Genomic DNA, 27,265 nt, shown 5'->3' on the forward strand with positions numbered 1-27,265 from the left:
CCGGTAACCATAACCAGGGCCGCACCAGCCCATCTCTCCGGCACTTAGTAGAAACCCCTATAAACACAAAGCAACACCAGCCAGTTTGTTTGTTTTATTGACACCTGGATGCTCAGGCCTTGACCGCGTACTTCCGGAGTGGGTACAGCCGCTCCTTCCGCTGCTGCTTCTTGGTCTTCAGGTTCTCTTCGTGTTTGTTGAGCCGGCGGCGCATGGCACGCGTTTTCTTGGGCCGCAGATCCAGGGGCTTGTACTTCTTGCCCTGGGTGAGGGGGAGCGGGGGAACATGAGGACCAGGGTTTGGGAGCTATTGCGGTAGCTAAGGAAGCCACAGAGTCGGAACTGAGACGCTGGGATGTACCTGGGGAGATGCAAGCGTGAGGAGCTGTATGACACCCAGCCCAGGAGGGGACTGGAGACTGAAGTGTTGCCAGGCCATACTTTGCTTCCTAGCTCTTTAATTCCCCCAAGTTCAAGGCTGGGAAGGACTGTCCTCATTTTCCTTAAGTATATTGATTTGCTGGGCTAGGAAGTAATTTTGCCCAAATCTCAGTGAAGCTGTAGTGGAACTTGGGGTGCACACCCAAGTCAACCCACTCCCTACCTGGTGCTCTTTCCACCAGATTGCCAGCCGTGGAGTCAACGTCACACCCCAACCCAGCAAGGGAAGTCTGGTACCCACCGAGTCCTGGGGGCATTTCCTGTTATCTTCGCTTAAATTATGTGCGTGTGTACGGGAGGGTGAGATGTGCAGCTTAAGCTGGTGCTCAATTTATCTGAAGGACCTGCCAGGTACCTGTGGTGACATTCCCACCGAACACATGCATCTCAGAGGGAAGACCTGGCTCGGCCGAGACCATCCTGCTATGAGGGGCCAAGCCCCTCTTCCTGACTTGGCTCCTGTTCCTAGACCTTTCTCAGGGCATTGTCTCTCCATCTCTGCTCCCACTCGTTCCCGACCCACTTCCTCCTCAGTGAGGAGTCTAGGCTAAGGCAGCTCTCATGGTCCCCTTTGTTCTGCAAAGGTCCCCTGGGGCCTCTTCATTTTGAGGCCCTGTGCTGGGTGCTGGTTTAGCTACAAATGAGACCTGCTCCCTGCTCAAGGAGCTCCCAGCACAGTGGAAAATGGAAAACAAGTGGTGCATCAGTGTGGAGGAGGAAAGAGATTAAGGAAGGTTTCACCTAAATGACTGACAACAGCCTTGAAAGCAACGGGCACGTCAACTGCAAGAGAAACCAGAGTGGGCACAAAAGCCCTGAAAAGTGACAGCTCAGGCTGGGAGCTGCCAACAGCCTGGAGGAGTAGGCACATGGCAGGCGTATGTGAGCTAAGCGGGGTTCAGGTCATGAACAGCCTCAGTGCAGAGAACTGCAGGGAAAAAGCTAAGCAGGAGACGAGGGCAAGCTCTGTGGGGGGACCTGGAAGCATGAATGTCTGTCCACCCACATCCCTCATATCAGTTGGTACAGGTCAGGGCTTCATCTGTTTCCAATTTACCAAGCACCTTAGAGCTCTGCTGTCCAAGAGTGGCCACTAGCCACACACTGTTTACATCCTTCAGTCACTGTGGCCACATAAGCACTTAATAGGCACACATGGCCAGAGGTTACTGTATCGAACATCAACGTCTCTCATAGAGACCTTACCTCTATCTCCAGGAGTCCTGCCTGGCTGTTTGGGGGAGTGTACTCACTGGATGGTCATGAAGGCAATTTTTCCAGGCCACAACTCTACATGGTCCCCTCAGAGGCTGATGAAAGCTCCAGACCCAATTCTCAGAATACGTTCCCCCAAACAATGCACACACGTCCGGGGGTGGCAGCAACCCTCCCCCAACATGCTGCTGTCCCCTGGGCAGCCAGCCCCGGCACACCGTGATGACTTTTTTGATGTGTCAAACCCTCCAGTCATTCAAACACTAATTTGGGTATTGATATGAAGCCATTCTGCAGATGCTATCAAAGCCCCTAATCAGTCAGCTTTAATTAAGAGATTATCCAGAGTAACCTGGGTGGGCCTGATCACAGTTGAAAGGCCTTAAAGGCAGGGCTGTGGCTTCCCCCAAGAAATCCACCTGAGGGCAGCAGCTTCAACCAAACCTTGAGCTCCAGCTTGCTCACAGATCCTCTCTTCCCAACAAGTGTGTACCCCACCATCAAACAAGCCATTTCCTTGTAATAAACCAAATGTGTGCATACACAGTATATAAAATCTCCTACTGGTTCCACTTCATAGCTTGAACCCTGACAACACTAGTTTTAGGCACAAGCAAAAAATGATTATAAAAATTCTAGGCTGAGTGAGGGGCAGGCACCTGTGGAAAATCTCCAGGAAGCACTCAATCCACCCTTACCAAGACATGGTTTGGAACCTAGGCCCAATCCATTTACTGTAGGTGGCGCTGGGCAACTTAACCTCTCTAAGCGTTGAGGTCATCATTTGAAAAATGAGGATACCAGATGCTTGGCAGTGACTGACAGTGCTAGCAAGACCATTAAAACATTTAAACAAGACTGCCCAAACTCAGCTCGTGAGGTTTTATTCAAAACCCATCTCCAGCCAGACTCCCACATCTTTGATTTCTTGACAACTGCAGCCCCAAGGAAATGCAGTCTGCATGCCACATGCTAGTAAGAAGGCGAACACATCCACAAGCTGAGAAGTCTCTAGAAAGCCCAGTCCCAAGCACCCCAGCAGAAGCTTGCCATACTGCTCCTCTAGCCAAGCACCACTGTCCCTTAGCCACTAACCTTATAGAATTTCCTGAGGTTCTCTTTCTGAGTCTGGTTAATGACGGTGAGTACACGGGCGATGGATTTGCGAACAACACGGCTACAAAACAGAGACATCGATCAAGATGGGGAAGACACACAGCACTCCCCAAGGTATCTATTTCAGGGCCTGACCCAGATGTCATAGGACAGGGGCATTCCCCATCAGCTCACCCACATTCACCCAGGAGGTACCTAACCCAGCCCAGGAGGAAGGTGTTCTGGAGGGAGGAGAGACAATGGATGAGTATCCCAGGACTGGGGACATGGAACGGCTGGCACATCCAGTGCTTTAGAAGAGTTGTGAAGTATTCACTGAGGAGGCTTAATGAGAGGTGCAGGGCAGATCAGGAAAGATCTCCCATCGCAGGCCATATATCCTGAGGACTATGAAGACGACCTAACCAATGCCAATCTGAATGAGCTGACTGGAGGGAATCATGCCGCAAGCTGATTAGGGAGTCACAGGAGGGGCCACTGGGGAGGGGACAAGGCTGAAGACAGGAACAGGCTGGGGATAAGTGAATTTGCAGTCATGTTGAATATGAGTGCTGCTTAGTAAATGACTGGTAAACACAGTCTTGAGGATTCAGCATGCACCACCACAGGAATATTATTGGGTGCCCATTTTATAAAAGGGGAAGGAAAAACCTGGGTGGTGAGCCAATCTACCCACCAAGTAGGATGTGGCAGAAGCGGAATTTATGCCCAGGTTGACTAACTCCAAATCCATGCTCCTTTCACAAATCTTGACTCTTGCTCCACATACATCAGTAAGTTACACTACAGCTCAAGTAAGGGGTGCAAGGGGTCCCTCAACCAAGTGAAGGGGGATGCGGAAAAAAATCCAAATGCTGGTGGGAGGTAGGAGAAAGGGATCAATGAGACGTTCGAAGGTACCATTAAAATGAGTCTTCAGGGACACCCAGTTCTTTCTCCAGCCAGAGAAGTTGAAGGAAATTACTCCAGGCAAAGGACCACAGGTCAAAGGCAGGTCACCACGCACCTGGGCATGAGCAAGGGGAGCCAAGAGAGGCTGGCTAGTAAGGGCACGACATTCCGACCCACGGATGCATGGAATGGGCACTTAAACGGACACCTCCTTAAGCCAACTTCGAAAATCCACAAATGTTCCCGACGCATATGTCACCCCACGCCCAGAGAGCCGTAGTCTGGCCTCCCGTCACTTACATCTTGGAGAGTTTGGAAGCCGCGCCGCCTGTTACTTTAGCCACGCGTAGCTGGGACAGCTCCACTTTCAGGTCCTCCAGCTGTTTCAGCAGCTCCTCCTTCTTCTTGCCGCGAAGGTCTCGAGCCTTAATCTTGGCCTGAGCGAAAGAAAGGGTCTGGGTCAAACACCCAGCGGGGCCGTCTCCCCCTCGGCCACTTACCGAGGCTTCCACCGGCCATCGTCCCCTCCACCTGCGTCGTAATCAGCCCCTGGAGGGCGCGCGCCTCGCCCTGGGCCAGGAGCGCGCTGGAGGCCCAGCACTACCGTGCCTTGGGCAGGGCAACCCAGGCCGCAGCAGGCGCGCCCTCGCCCAGGCCTGCTGCGAGGCTGGGCCACTACCCCCATTCCGCAGGGGGAAAAACGGAGGCCCCGGCAGAGCGCGCGTACCTCTCCTGGTCTAGGCCTACGTGGGGAGAAAGCGAGGGGCCGGCTGGGGCGACGCTAGGCCATTACGCAGGGCCTCCCACAGGCCGGGTTGGTAGATGGGCTCTCAGGATTCGCCACGCGACCCCCACCCCAGCCCCTGAGCCCCACAGCACGCGGATGGTGCCCGATTGTCCTACACTCACCATGACTGTAGAGTCAGCCTCCACAGCCTTCTCGGAGGGAAAGAGGAAAGGGCGGAGCCGACCTCCACAACTACAGCCGGGTGGCGGCGGGCGTGGTCAATAACGCTGGCGGGGGAGCCCTGGCTCCGCCCCTTCCGCCTCACCCCCGCGCGAGGAAAGCTGTGGTCCGGCCCGCCGAGCCCCGCCCCGAGGAGCCGGAGACCCGCCCAGCAGTGCCCGCGTCTTCTTCCCGCGCTCCGGAGAATACTTGGGTTCGGCGTATTGCCCAGAGCAGCGCTGTGGGGAAGTCGAGGCCTGGGGTGGCGGCAATTTACTGGACTAGTAAGGACTCGGATTCATCCATTCATTTATTCATTCATTCATTCATTTGGTAAACCTTTGCAGGTCGCCCAGTCTGTGCTACTCCGTGCTGGGCGCCGGTGTTCCGGGGGTACAGAGTATGAAGGTTGAAGGTTTTCAAAGATGAATTAACATGGCCTCTGCCTTGGAGGAATTTAAAGTCCAAGGTGGGCGGGGAAGGGCGGGGTCAGACAACTATAATCCAACTGCAAAAATATTCTAGTGGAGACAGCATGCGTTAGGGGAAACATTCATGGCCTTTTCTTAGTGAACCTGACCCGGTTTCAAATTCTTATCCTGTTGCCTGGTGCTAGCTGACTCTCCCTTCCCCTCCCTGAGTCTTAGTTTTCTCACCTGTGATATGGGGTATTTATAAGGATCAGGAAGATAACATGTAAAACTCTTAGCACAAGACCTGATGCAGGACTTCCCTGGCGGTCCAGTGGTTAAGACTGAAGTTCCAATGTAGGAGGCAGAGATTCCATCCCTGGTCGGGGAACTAAGATCCCACATGCCGTGGGGCACGGCCAACAAAACAAAACACCTGATGCATAACAAGCGCTCAAAATATCATCACCATCAATATTCCCAGTTGAATGAACACTTGAGATGGCCTGAAAGTTAAAAGGCGGATTTCACAAGGGAAAGTGCTCAGGCTTTCTGACTGGACGGTTGCATTGTTGCCCCAACCAGCAAGCATGAATCTGTGCTCTAGTGTCACTCCATTGCCCTTAACAAAGGCACACCCACACGTTAGAGCTCTAGTTAAAGCCAGGTTGGCCCCTTGCTGCTGTCACGTGTCTCCTCCAGGAAGCCTTCTCCCATCCCCTTATGGGTTTCCATTAATGGACAGTAGTCTTGGACTAAATTGGGACACAGACAGCCCTTGTGTGCAGAGCTTTCTGGGCAATCCTCTCTTTAGCCCCAAACATACTGAATTAAAATAAATTTACGTATCTATCTCCACAGCCCGCCTGGAAGTTCTCCAGGGGTCAGAACCATGGCTGACACCTGGTTTGGTTTTTCTCATCTCCAGGCCCAGCATATGGATGCTTGTTGGATGAACTGAATTAATCAGCTTTGCCCAAGATCACGGGGAGGCATGCTTCCAGGAAGTGGAGGGAGGTGGAGAAGAGAGAGCAGAGGACATTCTTGGCATGGATTAGTCTTAAATGGAAGTTGAATGGTGCACAGGGACTTGACTATCATATTTTCCAAATGCTTATAGTTCTATTAAAGGTAATGATTGTGTACATCTTTTCTGAACTTGAAGTCACCTATGACTACCCTGTTTCTCTTACATGCCACATCCAACCCACTCCCAAATTCTGCAGCCTCTTTCTTCAAAACACCCAACCTCTTCCCACCACTGTTACTGGCACCTGCCTGGCCTGAACTGCCATTGCCTGTCACCTGGACCATTGATGTCACTTCTTAAATCACCTACTTTGGCTCAGGCTCCCATGTGTTCTCAATACACATTTGAGGGACCCTTTTAAAGTCAGATCATGTCACTGCTCTGCCCAGAATTTCCAGGGCTGTCCTGAGTTAAGACCACATCCTTTCCTCAGCCTACAAAGCTCTACAGCACCCGCCCCTCCCCCCCACCTCCCTTCCATCTTATTTCTTCTCACTCTTCTGCTCCAGTATGGCCTTGCTGTTTCTGGAATACACCAAGCCTGCCCTGTCTTTGAGCCTTTGCTCGGCTCCCTCCTTCACTTCCTGCAGGTCCTTGATCAGCGTCACCTCCTCGGGGACACTTCTCTTGACCACTTTATCTGAGTTACTCTCAGAAACTGCATGTTGTTTTTTTCTTCTCAGAATACAGTCATCCCTGACATAGTGTGAATTTTTAATTCTGCTCCCTTGACTGGAATGGAGATCCACGGTCATAAACAGTGACATTATTTCATTCACCAGTTTATTTGGGGGCTATTTCCTTACTTGTAAAACGGGCATTTTGGTTTAAAATTCCTTCTGATCAGGATGTTCTGGGGATATGAATTTCTGTTGTCTTGTGGCCTCCCTAGGTCACACAGATTTCTTCCAAGGTATGGAGCTGATAGGCAGGTCTTCCAGGACCCCTGATACTTTTTTTTTTTTTTTTTTGCGGTACGCGGGCCTCTCACCGTTGTGGCCTCTCCCGTCGCAGACGGACGCGCTCCAGACGCGCAGGCTCAGAGGCCATGGCTCACGGGCCCAGCCGCTCCGCGGCATGTGGTATCTTCCCAGACCGGGGCACGAACCCGTGTCCCCTGCATCGGCAGGCGGACTCTCAACCACTGCGCCACCAGGGAAGCCACCTGATACTTTTATTTAGCACCTGCTTCCCACTGTAGGAGTCTATCTTTAGCACCCAAGATTAGGTAGCATCCTAGTCTGACAATATTTTTTTGATCTGTAGACACAGTTCAATGGGAAGTATTCGAAGCAATGAAAACGAGTCACATCTCATTAACTTCTACTGGCCTTTATTAAAAGGAAAACTATTATATGAAAACAAAGACCCAATGTAGTCTCAGGCTAAGTCTCATTGATAGAACCCCTCAAGCAACAGCCCAGGCACCTAATCTTGGCACTACAATGTTGTCCTTGACTCTGCCCTATCTCTCCCCATCTCAGACTCTGGGGGTTCGCTTCCTACCAGGATATTCCTCTCCAGCCAGGCAAAATATCTCAGCCCCCGAGGACCTTGCCCTTCCTGCCAGGATGGTGGCCACAGGGTCATCCCCCTATCCCCGCCCCCTACACACCCGGTCAAGGTGACTGCTACAGACGCGGGGCCGCCGCCCGCTCAAACCTAAATGTCTTGTCAGCACCCTGGATACACTTTAAACGTCTTTAAAGTCTCCCAGCACATTAACAATACGGTCACTACAACAATAAGGCAGACGCAACCTCCACTGAGCTCAGTGGGGTGTTGTCCAAAGCTCCTAAAATCCGAGACTTAGGTTCTCCCACCCCAGGTCACTCCCCGGGGCATAAGAATTACTACTCATCCCTCAGGCCTCAGCTCGAAGGTTTCTTCTCTAAGAAGCCTGCCCGGCACTCGACAGGCCGAGCCGGGCGCCTTATCCTGGGGGCCCCGTGCCCCCTCAGTCTGGGCAGAGATGACACCCGAAGTCGGCGAGTGTGCCCGCCCCGGCCCCCTCGGGTGCAGGAGCGAAGCCGAAGTGCGCAGTTATGGCGTCCAAGTGCTGGGCCTGCGCGGGATTGGGCGCCTGCTCCTCAGACGGGAAGACTTTACCTCCATGAGGCCAGGAGTCCCTCGGAGCTCCACAGGCCTCTTTCCCGGCGCTTCCCGACGCGCCGCACCCCTCCCTCCCACATCCGGTTCCGGCGTGGGCCGGAAGTGGGCGGGCGGCGGCGGCTGCGCGCGGAGGAGGTGGAGGAGGTGCCGGGTGGCAGCTTCCCGCCCCCGAGCTGGAGCCGGTTCCGAGCGGAGTGGAGTGGAGGTCTTCCCCGGAGCGTAGCTGCCTGAGCGGGCGCCGAGCCCCCGCCATGGCCCGGAACACGCTGTCCTCGCGCTTCCGTCGGGTGGACATCGACGAATTTGACGAGAACAAATTCGTGGACGAACAGGAGGAGGCGGCGGCGGCGGCGGCCGAGCCAGGCCCGGATCCTAGCGAGGTGGACGGGCTCCTGCGGCAATATCCTTCTCCCGCGCGGCGGCCCGGACTCCCCTTTGGCCCGGCCTTCCCACTTCCCTCATCCCCGGCTCCGGCCCTTCAGGCCGACCTCCCCACTCCTCTCAGCCCCGGACCTCTCAGGTCAGTCTCCCGACTCCCTTCCGACCTGGCTCTCCTCGGGCCACACATCCCCACTTCCCTCTGACCCGGCCTCCCCACTCTCCTTGTCCCCGGCCCGAGCCCTCGGAGCCTCCCTCAAAAGCGCGGCCCCACGCGGCCCCCGGATCCTGGTGGGCCGGCCTGCTCGGCGGCCCCAGGAGCGTGCCGGAGGGGCCTCCGGCTCGTAGGCCCCTCACTCTTGCACGAGACCTCTCCCCTTTCTTTCCCCTTGCCTCCCCACGCCCTCAGGCTGGCCCTTCCTTGGGCGCCCGATCACTCCATCCCTCCCATGCGGGAAACGGGGCTATACTCGGGCATGATCGGCGGGAGGCGCCGAGGTGAGCCACCGCTGAGTAATTGAGCGGCCAGGGCGGCTCCCAGGCACAGTCCTCTCGGGCCGGATTGCAGCACCACCTGAAAATAGGTGGGTGGATGGCTGCGGGGAAGAAAGGCCCCATGGGGGGAGCCAAGGCTGCAGCCTTAGTCCAGCCCTGAGGTTTGAGATCGCACCTCCCACCCCAGAATCATTCTGACCCTGCGGCTTAATGTCACTCTTCCTCACCTATTCTTAGTTATGACCATTCATTGGGCTTTGGACCTCGATGGTCTCAGCCACGTTCAACAAGTGAGTTTTGCCCCCCCACCCCCGCATAGGCTTCTTGTGCAGGAAGCAGTGGAAAAAACTAGTCGTTTAGAGCTAAGAAAAAACAGGCAGCATAAAGTGAGATGTAAAAGTAGAGCCCCACGACTGGAAATGACTGTTCTGTGGTCACAGAGAACAAGCATTTAGAAAACAAGATTAAAAATAGAGTTGGCTGTCACAGCCTGCTTGGTCCCTTAGCAGTTTGAGCACAGGAAACTGACTTATTCTCACAGGAAGGATTTTTCTTGATTCAAATGGTGTTACAGGAAGTGCCTACCCCTCCCCCGCACTGGCCAGGGCAGGGTTGGAGGCTTATGCGGTACTGTATATAAATCAGGTTCTGGGTGTTTAATCAGTTGACTCAGCTTGGGAAGTCGAGCCCATAGACTGCCTTGGGAGGAGTCCTACAGTGTTCCTCCAATGTGCCTTTGAAACAAAAACCTCCAGACTTTGTTTGAACAGAAATGTGTTTTCAAAGGTGGTGATTCAAACTTGTATTTCCTGCCCCATCAGGGTCGCCCTGCTTACCCCATTGGTGAAATGGGGCCATGAGAAGGGCCCCCATGAGGGAAGGTTGATTCTGCAGTCTGGTGTAGAACCTGGCTCATGGGCAGGCATTGCTGAAAGGACTCCAGCGTCAGGCCTGTGGCCCAGACCATCCACAAAAGGGGAGGGCAAGGTCCGGTTATCTGCTGTCTTGGTCTTGGTGCTGCAGAGACTTGTTGAAGGTCATCTCTTGGTACGCTCCTCACATGATAGGTTCCTTGAGGCTGCTTGGAGACCTAGGCTTAGCACATCAGGGGATGGTAGTTCCTCCACTAATGACAGTGTCAGAAACCTTGTTACCATGGAGAGTGTACCTCTTGGGATTGGGGAAGGGGAGGTTAGCAAATGAGAACTGAAATCCTGGCAAATGTGGGGCCCAGGAAGAAAGGAGGAAGGAGCTAATATTTGCTGAGTCCCTACCATGTGCCAGGTCTTGGATTTATGTTAGATTATTAAACTATAGAAAGGGCTTCTAGGAGTCTTAGAACAGAGGCGAGGGGAGTAGGGATAGGGGTTGGTTGATTGGAGTGAGGGGATGTAGTGAGTGGGCCTGTCCTAGTACTGTATAGGGAAGCGAGTCATGGTGGGAGATCACACACATGAAATAGAGCGTGGGCTGTGCATCCACACAGACCCAACTCAGTCTTCTATAGCTGTGTGACTTTGAATAGGTCACTTACACTCTCTGAACCTCAGTATCCTCCTGTGTTAAAAGGAGGAGAACCAAGCTGGGCTTATAGGTTCCAGGGGACCATCACTGGACAACATCCCAGAAGGCTTTAGCACAGTGCTGGACATACAGTAAGTGTCCTGGACATGCACCTTGGGCCTGTGGGTGGAGTGGCAGCAGGGGATTGTAGAAAGAGCTTGGCTTTGGAGTCAGGCATCCTTGGGTTTGAAGGACAGCTGGACAGCTTAGCTTTGTGACCTTGAACACATCATTTTCCTTCTCTGAGCCTCAGATTCATTGCCTTTAAAATCAGAATAATGATTCTTGTCACAAAGAGCTGTTAGCAGTGATGAGATGACATGTGAAAACACCTGGGCACAGGATCTGAGACCTTGTAGGGATTTTAAAGAATTGGCTCCTTTTCTTCCTTGCTGAGGCACCTTCTGGTCCTCTGGAGGGAGATCTGTCCAGAGCAGTAGTTTTGAATGATTTTGCAGTCTTCTCCCCTTGAGGAAATTTGTCAATGTTTGGAGATAATTTGTTTGTCACAACTTGAGGGGTGGGAGGGAGTGCTACTGGAATCTAGTGCATAGAGGCCAGAGATGCTGCTAAATATTGTACCATGCATGCACAGGACAGACCCCACATCAGTCATCTGGTCTAAAATGTCAGTCGTAGTGCTGTGGTTGAGAAACCCTGATCTAGAGGAGACCAGGGGCTGGGCATGGTTCCTTGGCCTCCACAGCCTGTTCTCTGGAAGGGCCTAAAACCAGCTGAGACAGGCCAGCTTGATAAATGGTATGCCCCTCCCTACTCCCCAGTTCTCCCCAGCTGCTGAAGGCCCCCTACCTATCAACACCTATAGTGAATGTTTGGTAGAGGGGTGCTGCAGAGAGATTAACTCTAAAGCAGTGACTCTTTTTGCCCCTGTGGACTAGTTATCCTACCCTTACCCATTCATCTTCTGAAATATTTTGTTTCCCAACTGTGCTGGTTAGTGAAGAGCGAGCGCCAGCCTCGTTTCCTCTGAAGCCTCTGGGACTCTGCCTATTGCTCTGGGATGTCAAATTCGAAAAGAGTTCTGAGGTAGAAATTATCAGTGGCTGATATCACACTGGCCCTAACCAGGCTGGGAAAAAGGAATTCCAAAGCTGACAGATACAGGGGTGTGGGAGAGTGGGCTGCCTCTCAGATTGGAAGGTGGATCAGAGCCCAGCAGGGTGCTAGGGAGCTCCACAGGGGTGGCTCCCTGGGTGTGTGGGCCCAGCTCAGTCAAGATGGAGGCCACACTAGGGAAGACCGGGGACTCGGCTTTGCTTGGGAGGTTCTGGCTGTTCACACATGGGTATCGCTGCATGAACAGGAGTAGAGACCCGATTGGGCGGAAGCCATTTCTTGTTCTATTTTTGAAGCTTTTTGGCTGAAGCCAGTGTTTCAGATGAGGAAATGAAAGTCAACTGATGTAATTCAGTTTAAAATAGGTGTCACCTTTGGGGACCTAACCCAGATTGTAATTTTCTTTTGAGCACTGGCTATTCAGAGCTCAGCAAAGATTATGTCAGGACTCCAGCTAAGGTTTGGGGAGCAAGGAGGGGAGGATTGATTCATTTTGTTGGCAAAAGGTTCTTTTAGATTGTTAAATTTCCCCCAGTTGGGACCTCACTGACTTGGGTAGGTCTTGGAGGATAAAAGTTTTAGCACATCTTAATTTCTTTAATAGTTTAACTGATAGAAAACATTGGATTAAGAGTTAGGAGACCTCCATTTGTGCCTTTCTTCTTCCCTTTTGAGAATGAGAAGATGAAAATGATAACCTTACTCTGTGGTCGTGAGGGTCCAGTAGGGCAGATAGGGTGCCAAGTAAGTGCAAATCAGCTCAGTCAGATTTTGCTGCAAGTTACCCTGCGGGGGCGGTTGCTTTGCTACTCCCTTCCCGGGAGGGAGCGAGTCAGTGTCCAAACTTGCTTTGAAGGGGAAGGTTTGGGGGCCGGCAGAGGAGGGGTTTGCAGGTTTGGCAGAGATGCCCCACCCACCCTCCATGTGGCTCAGGAGAGCCTGTAGGCTACCCTCTGAACTGGCTGTGCCCACCGGGAGGCCACAGTGGGAGGCGGGTGGATGTCGATAGATGCCATTTGACTTCACTCTCTTGAGCTCTTTTTGAAATGAGTTCGTTAATAAAAGCATGAACATGCTAGAGCCTAGCCATCCTTAACTGGTGCTGATGCACAGGGGACATGCTTCGGGCGTTTCATGCAGCCCTGCGGAACTCTCCCGTCAACACCAAGAATCAAGCTATGAAGGTAAAGGGGGTTGAACTGCAGCTCTGCTGGGTGGGTATTGGGACCAGGGCTGTGATTGTCCAGTGTGAGCTCCCTGGGACTCTGGACAGCATCTGTTTCATCTCTGCATCGGTGAGTATCTACCAAGGAAGTGAGTTGGCACCGGGCAGTGTTTCCACGGAAGCCTCCTGGCGCTCCTAACACCCAAAGCTGTCAGTGTTCATAGTAAACGCTCCCCAAAGAAACGTTCACTCCTCCCCGAGGCCTCATGGGGTGAGAAGTCAGCCCAGCCCTTCCTGATGAGCAGAGTTATAAATTAGCTTGCCATGTGGGACTTAGCAGTGGTTATGCTTTTATAAGCTATTGAATAAGCTTTATTTGCATAAGGATTTTCAGTGCTTTTATGATTTCCTGCCTCGTAAAAACTAGGTGAGACCATACGGTTGTGCAGACTGTATCGGTTACGTTGTCTAAAAGCTCATCGCTGAGACTGTCTAAAATTTGGTCCAGGGAAAGGGGTCTCTTTGGAGCTGGGGTTTTGCCATCTTGTGATGCCACTTTTTTTTTTTTTGATGGCATCTTGATATAAATGGCTGCACCTGTCAAAAACGGAGGAAAATGGCCCCTTTGTTCCATTGAGGGTGAACGCAGACAGAAGGTGCAGCCAAGTAGACCTGTTTTTTTTTAATCTCCACAGTTATGATCCTGTAGAGTTGTTTTTATTTTGGTTTTTTTTTTTTTGCGGTACGCGGGCCTCTCACCGTTGTGGCCTCTCCTGTTGCGGAGCACAGGCTCCGGATGCGCAGGCTCAGCGGCCATGGCTCACGGGCCCAGCCGCTCCACAGCACGTGGGATCCTCCTGGACTGGGGCACGAACCCGTGTCCCCTGCATCGGCAGGCGGACTCTCAACCACTGCACCACCAGGGAAGCCCATGATCCTGTAGAGTTTTAAGGCCTTGCTGGTGTCATCAGAAATAGGGATGCTTCTCCCCAGGAAACTGCTTATTTCCCCCAAAATAAGTGGAATAAATAACTGGCTTTGAATACTTTGGGATACTTTGAAACTTAAATCAATAAAATAATTTCACTTAAGCATTCCACATGAATTAGAAATTGGACAGTGTTTCTAATATTTTCTGACTACTTGGTTTGGTGTTTCTGAGCCTGCAGTGCAGGATGTGGATATGCCTGGGTCATGGCTCTAGGCCTCACTCCCTTTCTCTTTCCTCTGTAGGAACGGGCCCAGGGCGTGGTGCTGAAAGTGCTTACAAATTTTAAGAGCAGCGAAATTGAGCAGGCTGTGCAGTCACTGGACAGAAATGGCATTGACTTGCTCATGAAGTACATTTATAAAGGGTTTGAGAAGCCCACAGAAAATAGCAGTGCAGTGTTACTCCAGTGGCATGAAAAGGTATGTGAACATCAGGCAGCCCACTGAGTCACCCCAACCCCAGGGTTCAAATCAGCAGGCCAGGCCATCCCAAACAAACAAAGGACAGTCTGATAGGCATGTGAGAATAAGGGGCCATTCCTCAAGCAACCTGGGACATCTGAGCACTTAACCTCTCCCAGGGAAGCACCTGGTAGGGATCTGCCGTCTCTGGTAATCGCTGTTGCTTTAGCTGCTGGTTTGTGCCGGGCAGGCATGGGGGCAGGTGACTTGGCGTGGTAAGGTAGAAGCAGGCTTGCTGGTGGCTGGGACTTTGTAATACTTTCTTTGGACTTGTGGAGGTGGTGGTTGTGGGTCTTAGATTCAGGCTGAGCCCTCCCATTAGCTCTGAGGGCTTCCTGCTCCAGCCTCAGCCTCACCAGGCCCAAGGGGGCAGTGGCAGATACCTTGGCAGTGTCTTTAACAGGGCCTTCATCCACCTGAAGCATGAAAAGCCTGTCCTTTGCTTGGGTCAGTATAAGAGCAGGGCCTTTCATCAAGACTGTGTCCTTCCTGAAAGGCTCTGTTGAGTTTTAAGGGAGTGGCCCTTACTGAGGGATCGGTCGCTTGGGCAGCCTGGGGCTGGGCTGTGGCCTTTGGTCCTGCTGGTGGGTGTGCTCTGCCAGAAGGTGAGCTCCCAGGCTTAGTGGGTGGAGGTGGTCGTGGGGCTCAGGGGAACTGAGTGGAATGGAGGCCAGGCTCTCTGGTCCCTTTAAGGCAACTGGGTGCTCAGCCCTGTTGATGTTTCAGCTCTAATGGGCTAGTGTTTGTTTAAGTGCCTACGGCTGTGCCTGTAGGCTGGGACATGATGAGCTTGTCAAAGGGAAACTGGGGGTCTCTGTGTGAGCTTGGTAACAATGTTCTCAAGCCCAATTCTCCTGCCTCAAGAGCCAGCAGCTCTTGGGAACCCTTTGTTCCAGGACAGGGCCCCATCCCTTGAATGTGGACCCTGTTGGCACCTCTTAACCGTGCTCTCGTGGGAATCCTTTTTCAGAAGGTCTATGACATGGTCAGGAGCACATGGTCCCATCTTCCCTGGCAAGCTAGGCTCCCCTTGTCCAACCAAGTCTCAACTGACACCTTTTCTTTTCCTGTCCCTACAGGCATTAGCAGTAGGAGGACTAGGCTCCATTATAAGAGTTCTTACAGCAAGAAAGACTGTTTAAAAAAAAAAAAGACTCATGTTACCTTGAGAAGAATTTTGGATGCACAGGCTGTTGAAGAAGGGATTGACAATGGACCATCTTCCTCAGAACTCCCAAGTAAACTATTTCAGGACATGCATCCACTAAAGTGTATTTTATTTTCAAGGTGGAGGGAGAAATCGTCTTACTGTTTCCTAAATCCTTTGCAGGATCTGATAGTCTATGCCTTTGTCCACAAGTAATGCAGAACTGACATTGTGACTGTCTACCAGAGTGGCTGGCCCGCATTGGTCAGGTGTACCTGTGTGCACTGCCTGTGTAAAAGCGGGGAAGGATGACTTGGGCACGTGCAGATTCAAGGGGTGTGGTAAAAAAGGGAGAGCTTGGTTTTTGTTGAAGTGGAAAACCCCCAAGGGTCTGTACAGACATCCCGACCTCCCAAAGAAGGCGGGCTCTCTTGGGTTCATTGTAAAGTGCCTGCTGCATCAATAAAGCTCTTGGCTTATTAGTATATACTCTGCAGTGTGTTTCATGTATATAAAAGAAATGGGTAATGGATGGTAATGAATGAGAGGTCGCCTGTTCTGGAAACTGGAATGGAGGGGGTAGACGTGTGTCCCCGCCGAGCCATGGGAGCGAGCGTGGCATTCCAGCCCTCCTGCCACAGCAGTACCTCAGGCCTGGGCTGCAGTGCTGCTGGCTGCTACAGAGAGCTGTTTTGCTGAATAACTATTTATTGTTTTTACTTCTTTCATTTGTGTGTAGTTTTGGAGCTTATTTAATAAAGTGCCAAACATTCAATAATTGACCTAAGCTTTAAAAGTCTTCAGTTTGTGTGACTGCACTTGGAGTCTTTTGGGAGCGGGCTTAGACGGGCCCAGTCAGCACCTCCTGACGCTGGGTTCGGCTGTTCAGCAGGAACACCGTGATGTTGTTTTCTTTAAAGGGTTAAGAGCCAGAAACAGGTAGCAATCAGCCTATAGATATAAAAGGAACATTTTGTTCCCTGTAACCACGAACAATGGGCCTCTCTGAAGAGCAGAGATGCTTTTCTTTCTTTCCCTTTTGGCACACGTAACTGCAGTTTGCTAAAGGTAGGGACCCCACTCATGTCCCTGAAGCTCTTCCCAGTCATGTGGGCCTTGGAGATGGAGGTTGACCAAAGTGACAATCCTCCCAACTCCTCTGCAGAACCCCACCCTTCCTGGGAGGTAGGACTGGGCTGCTGGCTTCATTAAATTACATGTAATGTTTACTCACCCAAACCTAATCTGGGGAGGTGCTTCCTGGAAGACTAGTGTTCTACAGGCCTTGAACTTGGCCTTGGAGTTTTAAATGTGAGACACAATGTACTAAATTTAACAAGTTAAAGAAATACACACCAAACTATATCAAGTAAATCCACTGCCTCTGGATTGAAGAGCTTTAATCAAAAAGTGTATTGCACCACAAGTGAATTTTCTACAGCAGTTTTAGATAATACAATCTCCCTGTGTACAACATGGAGGGTGAGATCAAGATCCAATGCTCATATAAAGGACTATGTATACTGTCTCTATCACAGAACTTTTTATACAAGTAAAAGTGCATCAAATCACTTAGAACATTTACTCCGCTCTTCTTAAAGCTGAAGGAAATTCAACATGCAGGAGGAAAGCCTGATCAGAATGAATCCTCCCTGTGCAAGTACAGACTTAGTGAGGGGCCCCACAACCAACGACGCCTAAAATGGCCGGCGAACGTGGGTGGTGGGTGAGACCAGCTCGAGGGCTGGAGAAGCCACTGGGGAGTCGGGCGGGGCTCCCACGGCTGTGTGGTAGTCGCCTCTAGCAAGCCCTGAACTACCCAATCTTAGGGATTCTTTCCTGGAAGAGCTGGAAGAGCTACCTCCTATTCATCAAAATTATGGAACAGAAGGGACTCCTGTTTTGTGTCCCCACCAGATAAATGGAAAACAGCATTCTAAACACAGGTGAGACATCTGCAGGGGCGCCATAGGAGGAGGTAGGTAACCGGAGAATGGGTCACTTGGATGGCAGAGAGCCCAAGTGGGGACGAGGGTGATGCTGCCCTTGCTTGGTACTTCTAGGTCCACGGAACTGTCTTATGTTAATTGCAAATCCTTGTTTCCCTGTGAGATATACTTTATTTTAACCCTAAACATAGTTGAGAAACATAACTTTACATCATTGGATAACTGATGATAAATTTAGGAGCTCCAGTTATTCAGTTTTTTATTTAACCAATAAAACTTCAATCAAACTATAACAATATATGGTTTCCCTTTAGATTTGATAGTGTGCCTTATCCAGGGCAAGCACATTCCCTTTTCTTTATAATGATAACTAATACAAGTTTTTATCAGTCAGTTCCAGAGCCATTTGCATGCTATCAAGTACTGCAGCCAGCTAGGGGCTGCCTGGTTGCCATACATGAATGTAGTGTCATCTTAAATATTTGGGGGTAGGGTGACAGACAGGGAGAGACGGTGGCTCCACTTACAAGGCAGTCCACCCTCCAACGTTTTGGTCAAGCCTGGGGAGAGGGACAGCTGCTGCTTCCTTTGAATACAGCAGACTGTCCTTAGCAGTAGAAAATGTGATTAGCATTTGCTCAGTGTTACAACACAGAATTAAGAGCTAAACAAATGAAACACCACCACTGCTTCAGAGGGAAGCAGATGCCAAAGAATGCTAGTGACATTACAAAGGGACAGGGCTCCCAATCTTAGAAATAATTTCCTCTTGATGCTCTGATTTTCCTTTAAGAACACCAGTTAAATGGATTTTATAATACAGAAGACATGTTTATAATAGCAAGGAACTTTAGCTATAAAAAATAGTTTAAAATGGTTTACCAGCAACCTATCCAAGACAAGTACATTCATTAAAAAGGCAATTGAGTGTATTTGGTACTAAGGATCTTGTTATACATTTGCTAGTTTTCTTCAGTAAAATGAGATACTGTCAGAAAGGTGCATATTCATTAATCCACACTGGCCCCAGAGTACCTTAAAGACGGACACAACTAAAGTTCTCGGTGGTCTGAGAAACAACGTGAAATAATGTTTCCTTGGGAGGAAGGGTTAAAAAGCTGCTTCTAACTCATCTGAACCCAAACATACTGAAAGGGAAAGGGAGTTTTTAAAGGCCGGCCTCACTGAGTTGGCTCTTCGTGGCAGAACTAGGTGGGTCTGGGCTGCTGGGCACCATTTTGAAGGGCTGTCTATGTCCAGTGTCATCACCACACGATAGATCAGCCGCCTCCTCTCTGACACATGCTGAGGGCTTCAGCTTTAAGTGCTCACCTTGAAAGAGGATTCGGGGGCAGATGGGTGCTGGCCAGAGCTGGGATTTTAGCAGCACTGTGGAAATGTGGGTAGTGCCAGGACCCTCTGGTGACCAGAACGACAGGATCAGCTACCTCCTGAGGTTCTTAGCAGTCTGCAGGAGTGGGCCTTAAGTCTTGTAAACAATGTTCAGATGCTTGTACAAAATACTGCAGTTACAGTGATTAAAAACCCACCCAGACTGGTGTGTCAGTGTTCTTTTCACAGAAAAAGTGTCAGCCCTTGGAGGTTCATCCTTGGGTGGTGCCGCCTAGGACCATGGTATCCGAGGGTTGGAGATGGATGGCCGGATGCTGCCCTTGGGAGCTGGCTTGGACCCAAACCACGACATCTGGGTTTGAAACAGAAAAGGCTCCTGAGATGAGAATCAGGACTAGGTACGAAGCAGCTGAAAGAGCCCCTCCCCAGCTGTGGGCCACCACCCCCGCCCTCCACACACCCGGACTCTGGCTGTGAGCAGAGCAGTGAAGACGATGGTTCTGGTAACCAGTGTGCGGGGCTGCAAGGCCCATTCTAAAGATGGGAGGGAGACAGGAGAAAAACCTGAGGTGACAGGAACAAGGGAGTGGAATTTAGGTAACGTTTCCTTAAAATGTTTTCTATTACAGCATTTACGCAGGTACTTTTTGAATATTTTTCATTTTTTAAAGAAGTCTGGGTGCTGGCCAGACCTGGGGCTGTTGATGAGGTGATACCAATGAACGTGCTCTGGAGAAGAACACAAGGCCCTGTTAGTCAAGTACAGCAGAGACCTGTGGGCACAAAGCATGTCCTCGGTAAATACTACCCGAGTCCAGTTCATCAACCAAAAGCACCTTCCAAGCTAATGATGCAGCTGTGGGATGGTCTCACCCGCCAGGGCTGGGATGACTGACTACATTTTTTGGGAGGCGGACAGCAGACCAGGAAACCCTACCTTATACTCCAGGGTTTCTCTGAGCATGTTCTCCTCCTCTTGTGAAAAGTTCAGCAACACTGACACAGCTTTTATAAGATGAAAAGCCTGAAACAAAGCAAATCTTGCTGCCATGGGCCTCAGTCAGTTATCAGGCGGTCAGGGGGCTACATGGCAGCATCTCCTGGTCCTGCTCCTCCCGTGCGCTCCAGGCTTGGTCAGCAAGGACCACGCAGAGGCTGGAGATGGGCATTCTGAGGTCTGCTGGTTCTTTTCCTCCCCCACCTTTTACTTCGGGGACTGGCGAGGCCACCAGGACGACCACCGCAGCCACCTGCTCTTCGGCAGGAGGCAGGACTGCTGGGCGGATTCAGTTCCCTGGACTCTGGCCTCAGCATCCGACCCACATCTCCTCCCAGGAGCCAGTTCCCTACTCGGCGCCCCCTGCTTGCTCCTCAACCAGCAGGTCAGTGCCCGCTGGAGAAATGACTGAGTGCTCACGTTGGTGGTCAAAGCGGAATGGGGGACAGGAAGAAAGAAATGGATTTGGTGGGAAGCCAGGCAGGGCGCGGACAAATGAACCAGGCCCTGGGGTGGAACTCAGTACCCAAAGGGCAACTCAAAAGCCCTTTACCTCAGATTCGCGACAGGACATGAATTTTAAAACCACATGTTTGAGGTACTCAAAGTTGATCTCGCGGGCATCAGTCAGGTCAGCGTTATTCGTGACAGAAGGGGCCATGTTTGTCATTTCAGGCCCAGGCTTCTCCCGGACTTCAAAAAGCTCGTTATCGGGTCTGATTTTCTGAAAAACCAATGGAAAGATGCTACATTGAACCCTTCAAGACAGGTTCGAAAATCACAGGGGAGATTCACTTGGCCCTGGCTGTGGTCACCTGCAGTTCTCTGCCACACCCTGCACAGAGTAGGGCGAAAAGGGCCCCACCTGCGAAGGAAGCACCAGCACCTGAAGAAGGCAGGGTGCTGGCTGAGGAGGGAGAGAGGTATGTGGGGAAGTTCAGCCACTTCCTTTACCCGCATCAGGACTCGTCTCCTGGGGCAGTGAGCACCCAGCCAGGGCAGAGGCGCCGCTCTCCCACGTCTGGGCCTGGCCTCTGCCATTCACACACGGCCATACGTCACCTCACTGACCTCTCAGACAACACACAGGCTCAGAGAAAGAGGGTTCGTGCCGGGGGTCACAGAGCCACTTTCCAGGAGCACGTTCAAGGTGGCAGGGCCACTGTCCCACCAGCCTGACTTCCCAGAGACCTCTTGCAGTCCCCTGGGGGGGAGTGTCATCAGGCAGGAGGAGCACAGAGGCAGGAGGGCATGGGCAGCGGGGAGAAGGGGGACACTCACCAGCTCCTTCTGCAGAGTCTTCTTGAGTTCCAGCATCCTCTGCTGCATCTGCTTTATGGTCTGAGGCAAAGCCCCACCCCCACAAAAGGCCATTCATTAAATGCACGTTTCACCATCTTTAAAGTGCAAAGGACCACAGAGCAGACAGACAACCCCTTGGGTCCCCATACACCTGTTAGAAGCCCCTGCTTCATCTCCTGAGGAGCTTGCGCTGCCACACCTGCTGCCTCGGCCTCCTTCCCCCACGTGCTGAGGCTGTGCACAGCCCTGCTCTCCTGGCCCCGCCACTGCCGCAGTGCCGTCCCACCCCTCCCGGCCTGGGGCCTTAGGACTGCTTCTGGCGCTCGCCTCCACAGGCAGTGTAGCTAGAAATGCCTCTGCACAGTATATTCTGCCCTTCAGAATGATATTTATGTGCTATCATCCCCAAGTAGGATACTTGGGCCAAAATTTATGATTCTCATCATCACCATTGATCTCCTGAAATACCATAATAATTTTTAACACTTATTTTGAACAGTATTAAAGATCGTGGTTTTTCGGCACAACCCAACAACAATGGGTTTTATGTCTTTATTTTCCTTATTTATTTTTAGTGAGCTTATTAGTATTATGGGCCTTAAATATAATTTATTACACATTCCATTAACCACCCGAAAGGCTGAACTCTGTTTTCCCAATGAAAAAATTTAATGTGTAGTCGACATTACAGGGAAAAAATTTTAAATAAAAATTTCTCCAAAATCTCACAACTATATCAAAATGAGTTTTTCCTGTGGACTTCTAGTCCACGTCACCATTCTTGCACTGAGTAGCTAGAATTTTGAATAGTAGTTTTCATTTATCAGAGTTTCCACAGCTTTATAGTTTTGCTAATTATAACTTTTAATGTGACAGTAACTCTAGGGGATGCCCCATGTCTTCTTGTGTAGCTGAGTTACCTTTTTTTTGGCCACATTGCATGGCTTGTGGGATCTGAGTTCCCCGACCGGGGACTGAACCCGGGGCCATGTCAGAGCAAGCGCCAAGTCCTAACCACTGGACCGCCAGGGAACTCCCTGAGCTTCCATTTTCAAACAAAGCTGTAATAAGCTTCGTCGTCTCAAGAGCAGTATGGCCACGGCCCCCTGGGGATGAGACGGCTGGGAAAGCGCCTCCAGCTCCTGTCACACTGCCTGCAACACCCCACTGACAAAACGGTAATGTTTCGTTCCAATCTGTATTCTCTGCTTGACTGTGAAGCCGGGCATTCCCCCAAAAGTACATTTGCTAGTTTATGTTACTTGATTTTCTAGGTTTTGACTCATTCATTAACTTATCCAATGAATACCGAGTCTCTACACCGGCCTAGAGGCTGCAGAAACAGCAGGAAAAAAGAAAAAAAGAAAAAATGTCTGCCCTCAAGAGAGAACAGTGTCAATAAGCAAATATACAGTGTATCAGAAGGTATTAAGAGGCCTGGAGAAAAAAAAGCAAGGTGAGGGGACCGGGAGTTCTGTTGGTGAGGGCTGGCAGGGTAGCAGGATGGCCTCACTGACAAAATGACACCATAAAGGAAGTGAGGGTAATTGGGGAAAGGATCTTCCAGACAGAAGGCTCAGCAAGTGCAAAGGCCCTGAGGCGGGAGGGTGCTTGATATTCACAGAAAGGCAAGGCCACTGTGGCTGAGAGGGAATGCTGGGGGAGAGCAGAGGGTAGGGGAAGGGGGCAGTAAGGAGCCAGACCACAAAGGGTTTGTGGGCCACTGCAAGGACTTTGGCTTTTATGGGGACAGAGTCATCAGAGGGCCGGAACAGACAAGTGACAGGGAAACCAATTAGAAGCCCAACACCATCCTCTAGGGAAGATAGGATGGTCACCTGGTCTCGGGTGGTAGCAGTGGCAGGGATGAGAAGCAGCTCATTGCGCGTACAGTTTGAAGGGAGAGCCAAATGGATTCCTTAATGATTTGGATGTTGCTTGTGAAAGAAACAAAGGGGACAAGGATGACTCCAAGGTTTTTGCCATTTACTGAGAAAGGAAAGATGGCAGTAGATGCCATTTACTGAGAAAGGAAAGATGGCAGTAGATGCTAGAGAGCGTGGTCAGTCTGAAGTCTGCTTCTGGATGTTTTCAATTTCAGGGGCCTTTCAGACACTGACATAGAGAAATAGGGTAGATACAGGAGTCTAGAGTTCACAGGAGCCGTCTGGATTCAGGGTATGGATGTAGTGCCAGCAGCACACAGGATGGGGGAGATCGCCAAGGATGTGAGTGCTTCTCTTTGGAGAAGCTGTCGGAGGGCTGGACCCAGGGACACACAGTGTGCACTCTTCTATATTTTATATTTCATGATAAGAAATGAAGAGCCTGTGTGTGTGTGTGTGTGTGTGTGTGTGTGTGTGTGTGTGTGTGTGAAAGGGGGAGATGGGTGGGGGTGGGGGGAGATAAAGAATGACCACCTTTCTCCTTTGTTAAAGAGTAATCACACAATTTGGGGGCGGAATTTCAGGCCAGAGCACTGACTAGCCAGCACAGTTAACTTCACAGGACATTTTAAAAACGAGGCTCAAACGAGACCCTGCATTTACAGGTGCAGAGGCCAGGCAGGGTGGGTGGAATCATGACATTTATTAAGCCTCTATCAAATACCAGAAAATTTACAGGAAGCTAACAAACACTTTCATTTCATCCCCCAACCTCCCCCTCACAAAACCACTGAAAGGCAGGTATCACCGCTCTCATTTCACAGCTGTAGAAAAAAGTGCAGAGGTAAGGTGACTGGTCATAGGACCTAGCTGGCGATGGCAGAGGGGGCTGGGGACACCGAGACCTGCCACTGTTCCAGCTCTAATACTCCAGATACCATCTCAGGTGGGGGGTCTGGGAGGAGACTGCACGAGTGTGAAAGGAAGAGGGCCGTGCAGGAGGTAAGCAGAAGAGGAGAACCAGGAAGAAGCCCTTGTGATGGAAGAGGTAACACCTCCCCCAAGAGGGGCCCAGGGGCATCAGCACAACTCTTGAAGAATGGACTGGATGGTTTTAGGCACAAGGACAGGGAAAGGGACATAAATAGCTGAGGTAAAGAGCATCCTCACCTTATTTTTCTCTAGAAGTTGCTGCTCCAAGTCCTGTTTTTCCTTCTGTAGCTGCCCTAGATCCATGGTGGTCCCCATCTCACCATTTGGTATCCCCTCTGCAGCCGGAAGCTGGTACGCGGGGTCCTGCCCGGCCCTCGAGGTCACCTACAGGGTGGTGGCAGCACAGGACATGGTCAAGCTAAGCCACAGATCCCTAGGGAAGGGGGCCAGACTCATTCCAAAGGTGACGACTGATGTGCTCCACCAGGCAGCTAGCCAGGAACCAGACTTAAACTATGGCAACCCCGTCACAGAGCCTGCTGGGGGGACAATTAACTCTCCATGCAAGGAGCCTGCTGGGAAGGAAGGGCTTCAGCACCTGATCACTGACAGGTGTCGTCACATCGGATGGGCTCCTCAACACGCACAACCCCTCGCGGCGAGGCGCCCCCCCGTTGGAGAGGAAGCTGAGGCACAGGGAGGCGGCTCAGGCGGGACTCACATGAGGCTCGCTGACCGAGAGCACCACGCCCTGCTCCTGGCTCCGCAGCCTCAGCAGGTCCTCCCGCTCGTCAGCCGCCTCCGACTGCTCGGCCCTCAGGCCCCTCAGGGCCTCCAGCTCACTCTGCAGCTGGCGCATCTGCAGCAGGGCGGAGTCGTGACCTAGGCCAGGCAGAGGGGAGGTGAGTGCGGTGACTGGGCCACCTCCAGGCAGGGGTCCGGGCAAGAACAGGTGAAAAGGCCCAGCCTTGGCAGACTCCTCACCTTTCTTCAGCTGGAGAATCTCTTGCTCTTTCTGGAGAATCACTTCAGTTTTTTCCTGCAGACTCTGCTCCTTCTCACCTCCTATGGCGATCAGGTTAGCAGCCTCGGAGAGAAAAACCAACAAGAGAGAAGGTTGGTAGCAATAATCCCATCTTCCCTAAAGGAGTCTCCACTTTTCCACTACCAGGGTCCTCCATGAATCCCTCCCTGAAGGCCACAGCCTAGAACATTCCCCAAGCTAACCTCTGCTCCTATAAACATGCACAAATCAGTTCTCCTCGGCAGGGGCCCCGCACAGGGGCAATCACCCTCACTGCCCCTCTGGCCTGTAGTGGGCCTACCAGAGACATGGCCTTTCTGCCCAGCCTTCCGAAAGCTGTCAAAACCGTAACTTCCACGTCCTGAGGGCCTGTGACGTGCCCAGCATTTGATACAAATGACCTCATTATCATATTCTTGAAGGTATGATTATCATAGGGTCTTTTCAGAGGCAACTCAGACAGATCTGTTAAGGACCGAACAAAGACCTAGAGCTAGTTACCTAGATCTGGGGCCTGACTCTTGAGTCTGTCCTCAAAGGAAGGCTTTTCCCACCCTTGCTGCTGAGAGCTCAACTGTATGTGGTCTCTGGGGCCTGCGGCCGGTGGTGGCCCACCTCACAGAATTAGAGCCCAGTAGTACCTGGTTCTGGACTTTTCCCCAGGTGATGTTTATCACATTAACTATCGAAATTTTAAAAGGCTATCCTATGGGGTGAGGGTTTCTTTCTAACATCTTTCTCCCATCTTCCTAGAGACATCAGGGGAATCAAGCAGCTGACGACACTCCTGAGACTGTGTCCACCCTCTGCCCTGGACAGACCAGGAGGTAGGTTGGTCCTGCCTGGGACTGAGGTGGAGGCATCACAGGGGGCCTACCTGTTGCTGGAACTCTTCCCTTTGCTTCCGCACCTCCTCCAGGGCTTGAGCCATTGCCACACTCACAATTTCTCTTTGGCTCCATTCTTCCTACAATCCGGAAAATGGGTACGAGATTGAGTCCAGAACCTCAGTTCACCTTTATTTAGCTGCACACTTCATGTGACGCCCACAGAGGGAGGGCCGTCTTGCAGGGCCAGACGAAAGTGTTTCCTGCTTCCCAAGGTTCCCAGGCTACTCTTTCGCTGCACTGCCTTCTGTTTGCCTCTGAGAACTGTTCCTGTGGACAACCCACCAACCTCTGGGAACAGGCACACCGTGGAAGGTCAGTCATCCCATGAACACACCAGCTAGTACTCAGGCCAAAGGCTAGCGGACCTAGACTCAAAAGAGGTGGTCTAATGAAATCAACACAGAACAAGAAGACTCAGGCTGACGTGAATGGAGTAGCAGACTGGAGCAATCTGGTTACAGAAATGATAATAAGCAATTACTGAATTTTAATACAGGAAATGTCACAAATTCATCAAAATCATCCATATTACAGGAGAGAAAACTGAGGCTCTGAGAGGTTAAATAATTGCCTGAGGTCCTAGAGCTAGTAAGTGGCATGGCCACGTTTTAAGGCAGAGTCTGAGCTGAGCCAAGCCTTTGGCTGCTACAGTCTACCACCAGTCTTTTCTACCACAAGCAGGGCTGCCCCGCTGCGTCCCCCCGCCAGAGCACAGGGACTCCCTCCTGACAATCACATCAGTCCTCTTCCCTGAGGCTGACGCCGGGCTCGCTTATCAACCCCCAGATGAATAATATGACTTCTCAGGTGCCTGCACACTGGTCAGGGATGTCTGCTGTTTATGTCTACCCAGAATCACCCCTTTTGGTGGGGGGGTAAGAGCCTCATCACTGCTATTCCCCACTCCCACCCCAAAATTCTACATGGTTCTGGTAGGGTTACCAATAATGATGTCCCCATTTTGTGGCTACAAGAATAAGCATGTGGGCTTCCTTGGTGGCGCAGTGGTTGAGAGTCCGCCTGCCGATGCAGGGGACACGGGTTCGTGCCCTGGTCCAGGAAGATCCCACAAGCCGCGGAGCGGCTGGGCCCGTGAGCCATGGCCACTGAGCCTGCGCGTCCAGAGCCTGTGCTCCACAACAGGAGAGGCCACAACAGTGAGAGGCCCGCATACCGGACAAAAACAAAACAAACAAACAAACAAAAAAACAAGAATAAGCATGTGATTCGGGCCTGGCCAATCACAGTAAATCATCCCCTTGGCCAACTTGATTTGTCCAAAGGATGGCTCTGTCACCCAAGATGAACCAATCAAATCCCTTTTTATATCAGAATCTTTTTTTATATGGTGAAGCTGAGAGGGAGATGCCCTCTTTTCCCTGGGGTTGCTAAGTTGGAATGATACCAGCTTGCAGCTGCTGAGGTGATGTCCTCCCAACCTCTAGGACACAGTCTACATCATCGAGAAAAGCAAGGATGAGTTGGGTGACTGA

At 51.4% G+C, this 27,265-nt stretch overlaps 3 protein-coding genes across 6 annotated transcripts in view; 1 reads left to right on the forward strand and 2 right to left on the reverse strand.

Moving 5' to 3' along the window:
* Positions 1 to 79: 79 nt before the first annotated feature.
* RPL35 (ribosomal protein L35) lies at positions 80 to 8,245 on the reverse strand. 2 transcript variants are annotated; one of them, XM_012532837.3, is made up of 4 exons: positions 8,159 to 8,245; positions 3,964 to 4,100; positions 2,752 to 2,833; positions 80 to 262 (listed from the first exon to the last, which is right to left on the reverse strand). In XM_012532837.3, exons 1-4 carry the CDS (start codon positions 8,162 to 8,164, stop codon positions 113 to 115), a joined length of 375 nt encoding a protein of 124 aa, XP_012388291.1. In that variant the 5' UTR covers positions 8,165 to 8,245; the 3' UTR covers positions 80 to 112. The 2 variants fall into 2 exon arrangements, with proteins under 2 accessions (XP_012388291.1, XP_004269281.1); XM_004269233.2 differs by lacking the exon at positions 8,159 to 8,245 and adding an exon at positions 4,573 to 4,610.
* A 167-nt stretch (positions 8,246 to 8,412) lies between these two features.
* On the forward strand, positions 8,413 to 16,220 carry ARPC5L (actin related protein 2/3 complex subunit 5 like). The gene is made up of 4 exons (XM_004269232.4): positions 8,413 to 8,561; positions 12,786 to 12,858; positions 14,073 to 14,249; positions 15,371 to 16,220. Exons 1-4 carry the CDS (start codon positions 8,413 to 8,415, stop codon positions 15,431 to 15,433), a joined length of 462 nt encoding a protein of 153 aa, XP_004269280.1. The 3' UTR covers positions 15,434 to 16,220.
* A 583-nt stretch (positions 16,221 to 16,803) lies between these two features.
* GOLGA1 (golgin A1) overlaps positions 16,804 to 27,265 on the reverse strand; it is a 52,442-nt gene continuing 41,980 nt past the window's right edge. For all 3 annotated transcript variants that reach the window (XM_004269231.3, XM_049710705.1, XM_033427214.2), the window contains 8 exons: positions 25,760 to 25,849; positions 24,843 to 24,945; positions 24,580 to 24,740; positions 24,096 to 24,242; positions 21,019 to 21,078; positions 20,291 to 20,461; positions 19,678 to 19,764; positions 16,804 to 19,092 (listed from right to left, as the gene is read on the reverse strand). In XM_004269231.3, coding sequence (XP_004269279.1) covers positions 19,012 to 19,092; positions 19,678 to 19,764; positions 20,291 to 20,461; positions 21,019 to 21,078; positions 24,096 to 24,242; positions 24,580 to 24,740; positions 24,843 to 24,945; positions 25,760 to 25,849 — 900 coding nt within the window. In that variant the 3' untranslated portion in view covers positions 16,804 to 19,011. The remainder of the gene's footprint in view (positions 19,093 to 19,677; positions 19,765 to 20,290; positions 20,462 to 21,018; positions 21,079 to 24,095; positions 24,243 to 24,579; positions 24,741 to 24,842; positions 24,946 to 25,759; positions 25,850 to 27,265) is intronic.

The sequence above is a fragment of the Orcinus orca genome, chromosome 6 (genome assembly GCF_937001465.1).
Source record: "Orcinus orca chromosome 6, mOrcOrc1.1, whole genome shotgun sequence".
Classification (NCBI taxonomy): Eukaryota; Metazoa; Chordata; class Mammalia; order Artiodactyla; family Delphinidae; genus Orcinus; species Orcinus orca.

Bases quoted from the DNA above. Each gene is read 5' to 3' on its own strand.
- RPL35 (XM_012532837.3), bottom strand. The intron at 2,834-3,963 runs GTAAGTGACGGG...TCTGTTTTGTAG, and splicing joins GCTTCCAAACTCTCCAAGAT to CCGTGTTGTTCGCAAATCCA. The intron at 263-2,751 runs GTTAGTGGCTAA...CCCCTCACCCAG, and splicing joins ACCTCAGGAAATTCTATAAG to GGCAAGAAGTACAAGCCCCT.
- ARPC5L (XM_004269232.4), top strand. From the start codon at position 8,413: ATGGCCCGGAACACGCTGTCCTCGCGCTTCCGTCGGGTGGACATCGAC. The intron at 12,859-14,072 runs GTAAAGGGGGTT...TTTCCTCTGTAG, and splicing joins CCAAGAATCAAGCTATGAAG to GAACGGGCCCAGGGCGTGGT. The intron at 14,250-15,370 runs GTATGTGAACAT...CTGTCCCTACAG, and splicing joins TACTCCAGTGGCATGAAAAG to GCATTAGCAGTAGGAGGACT.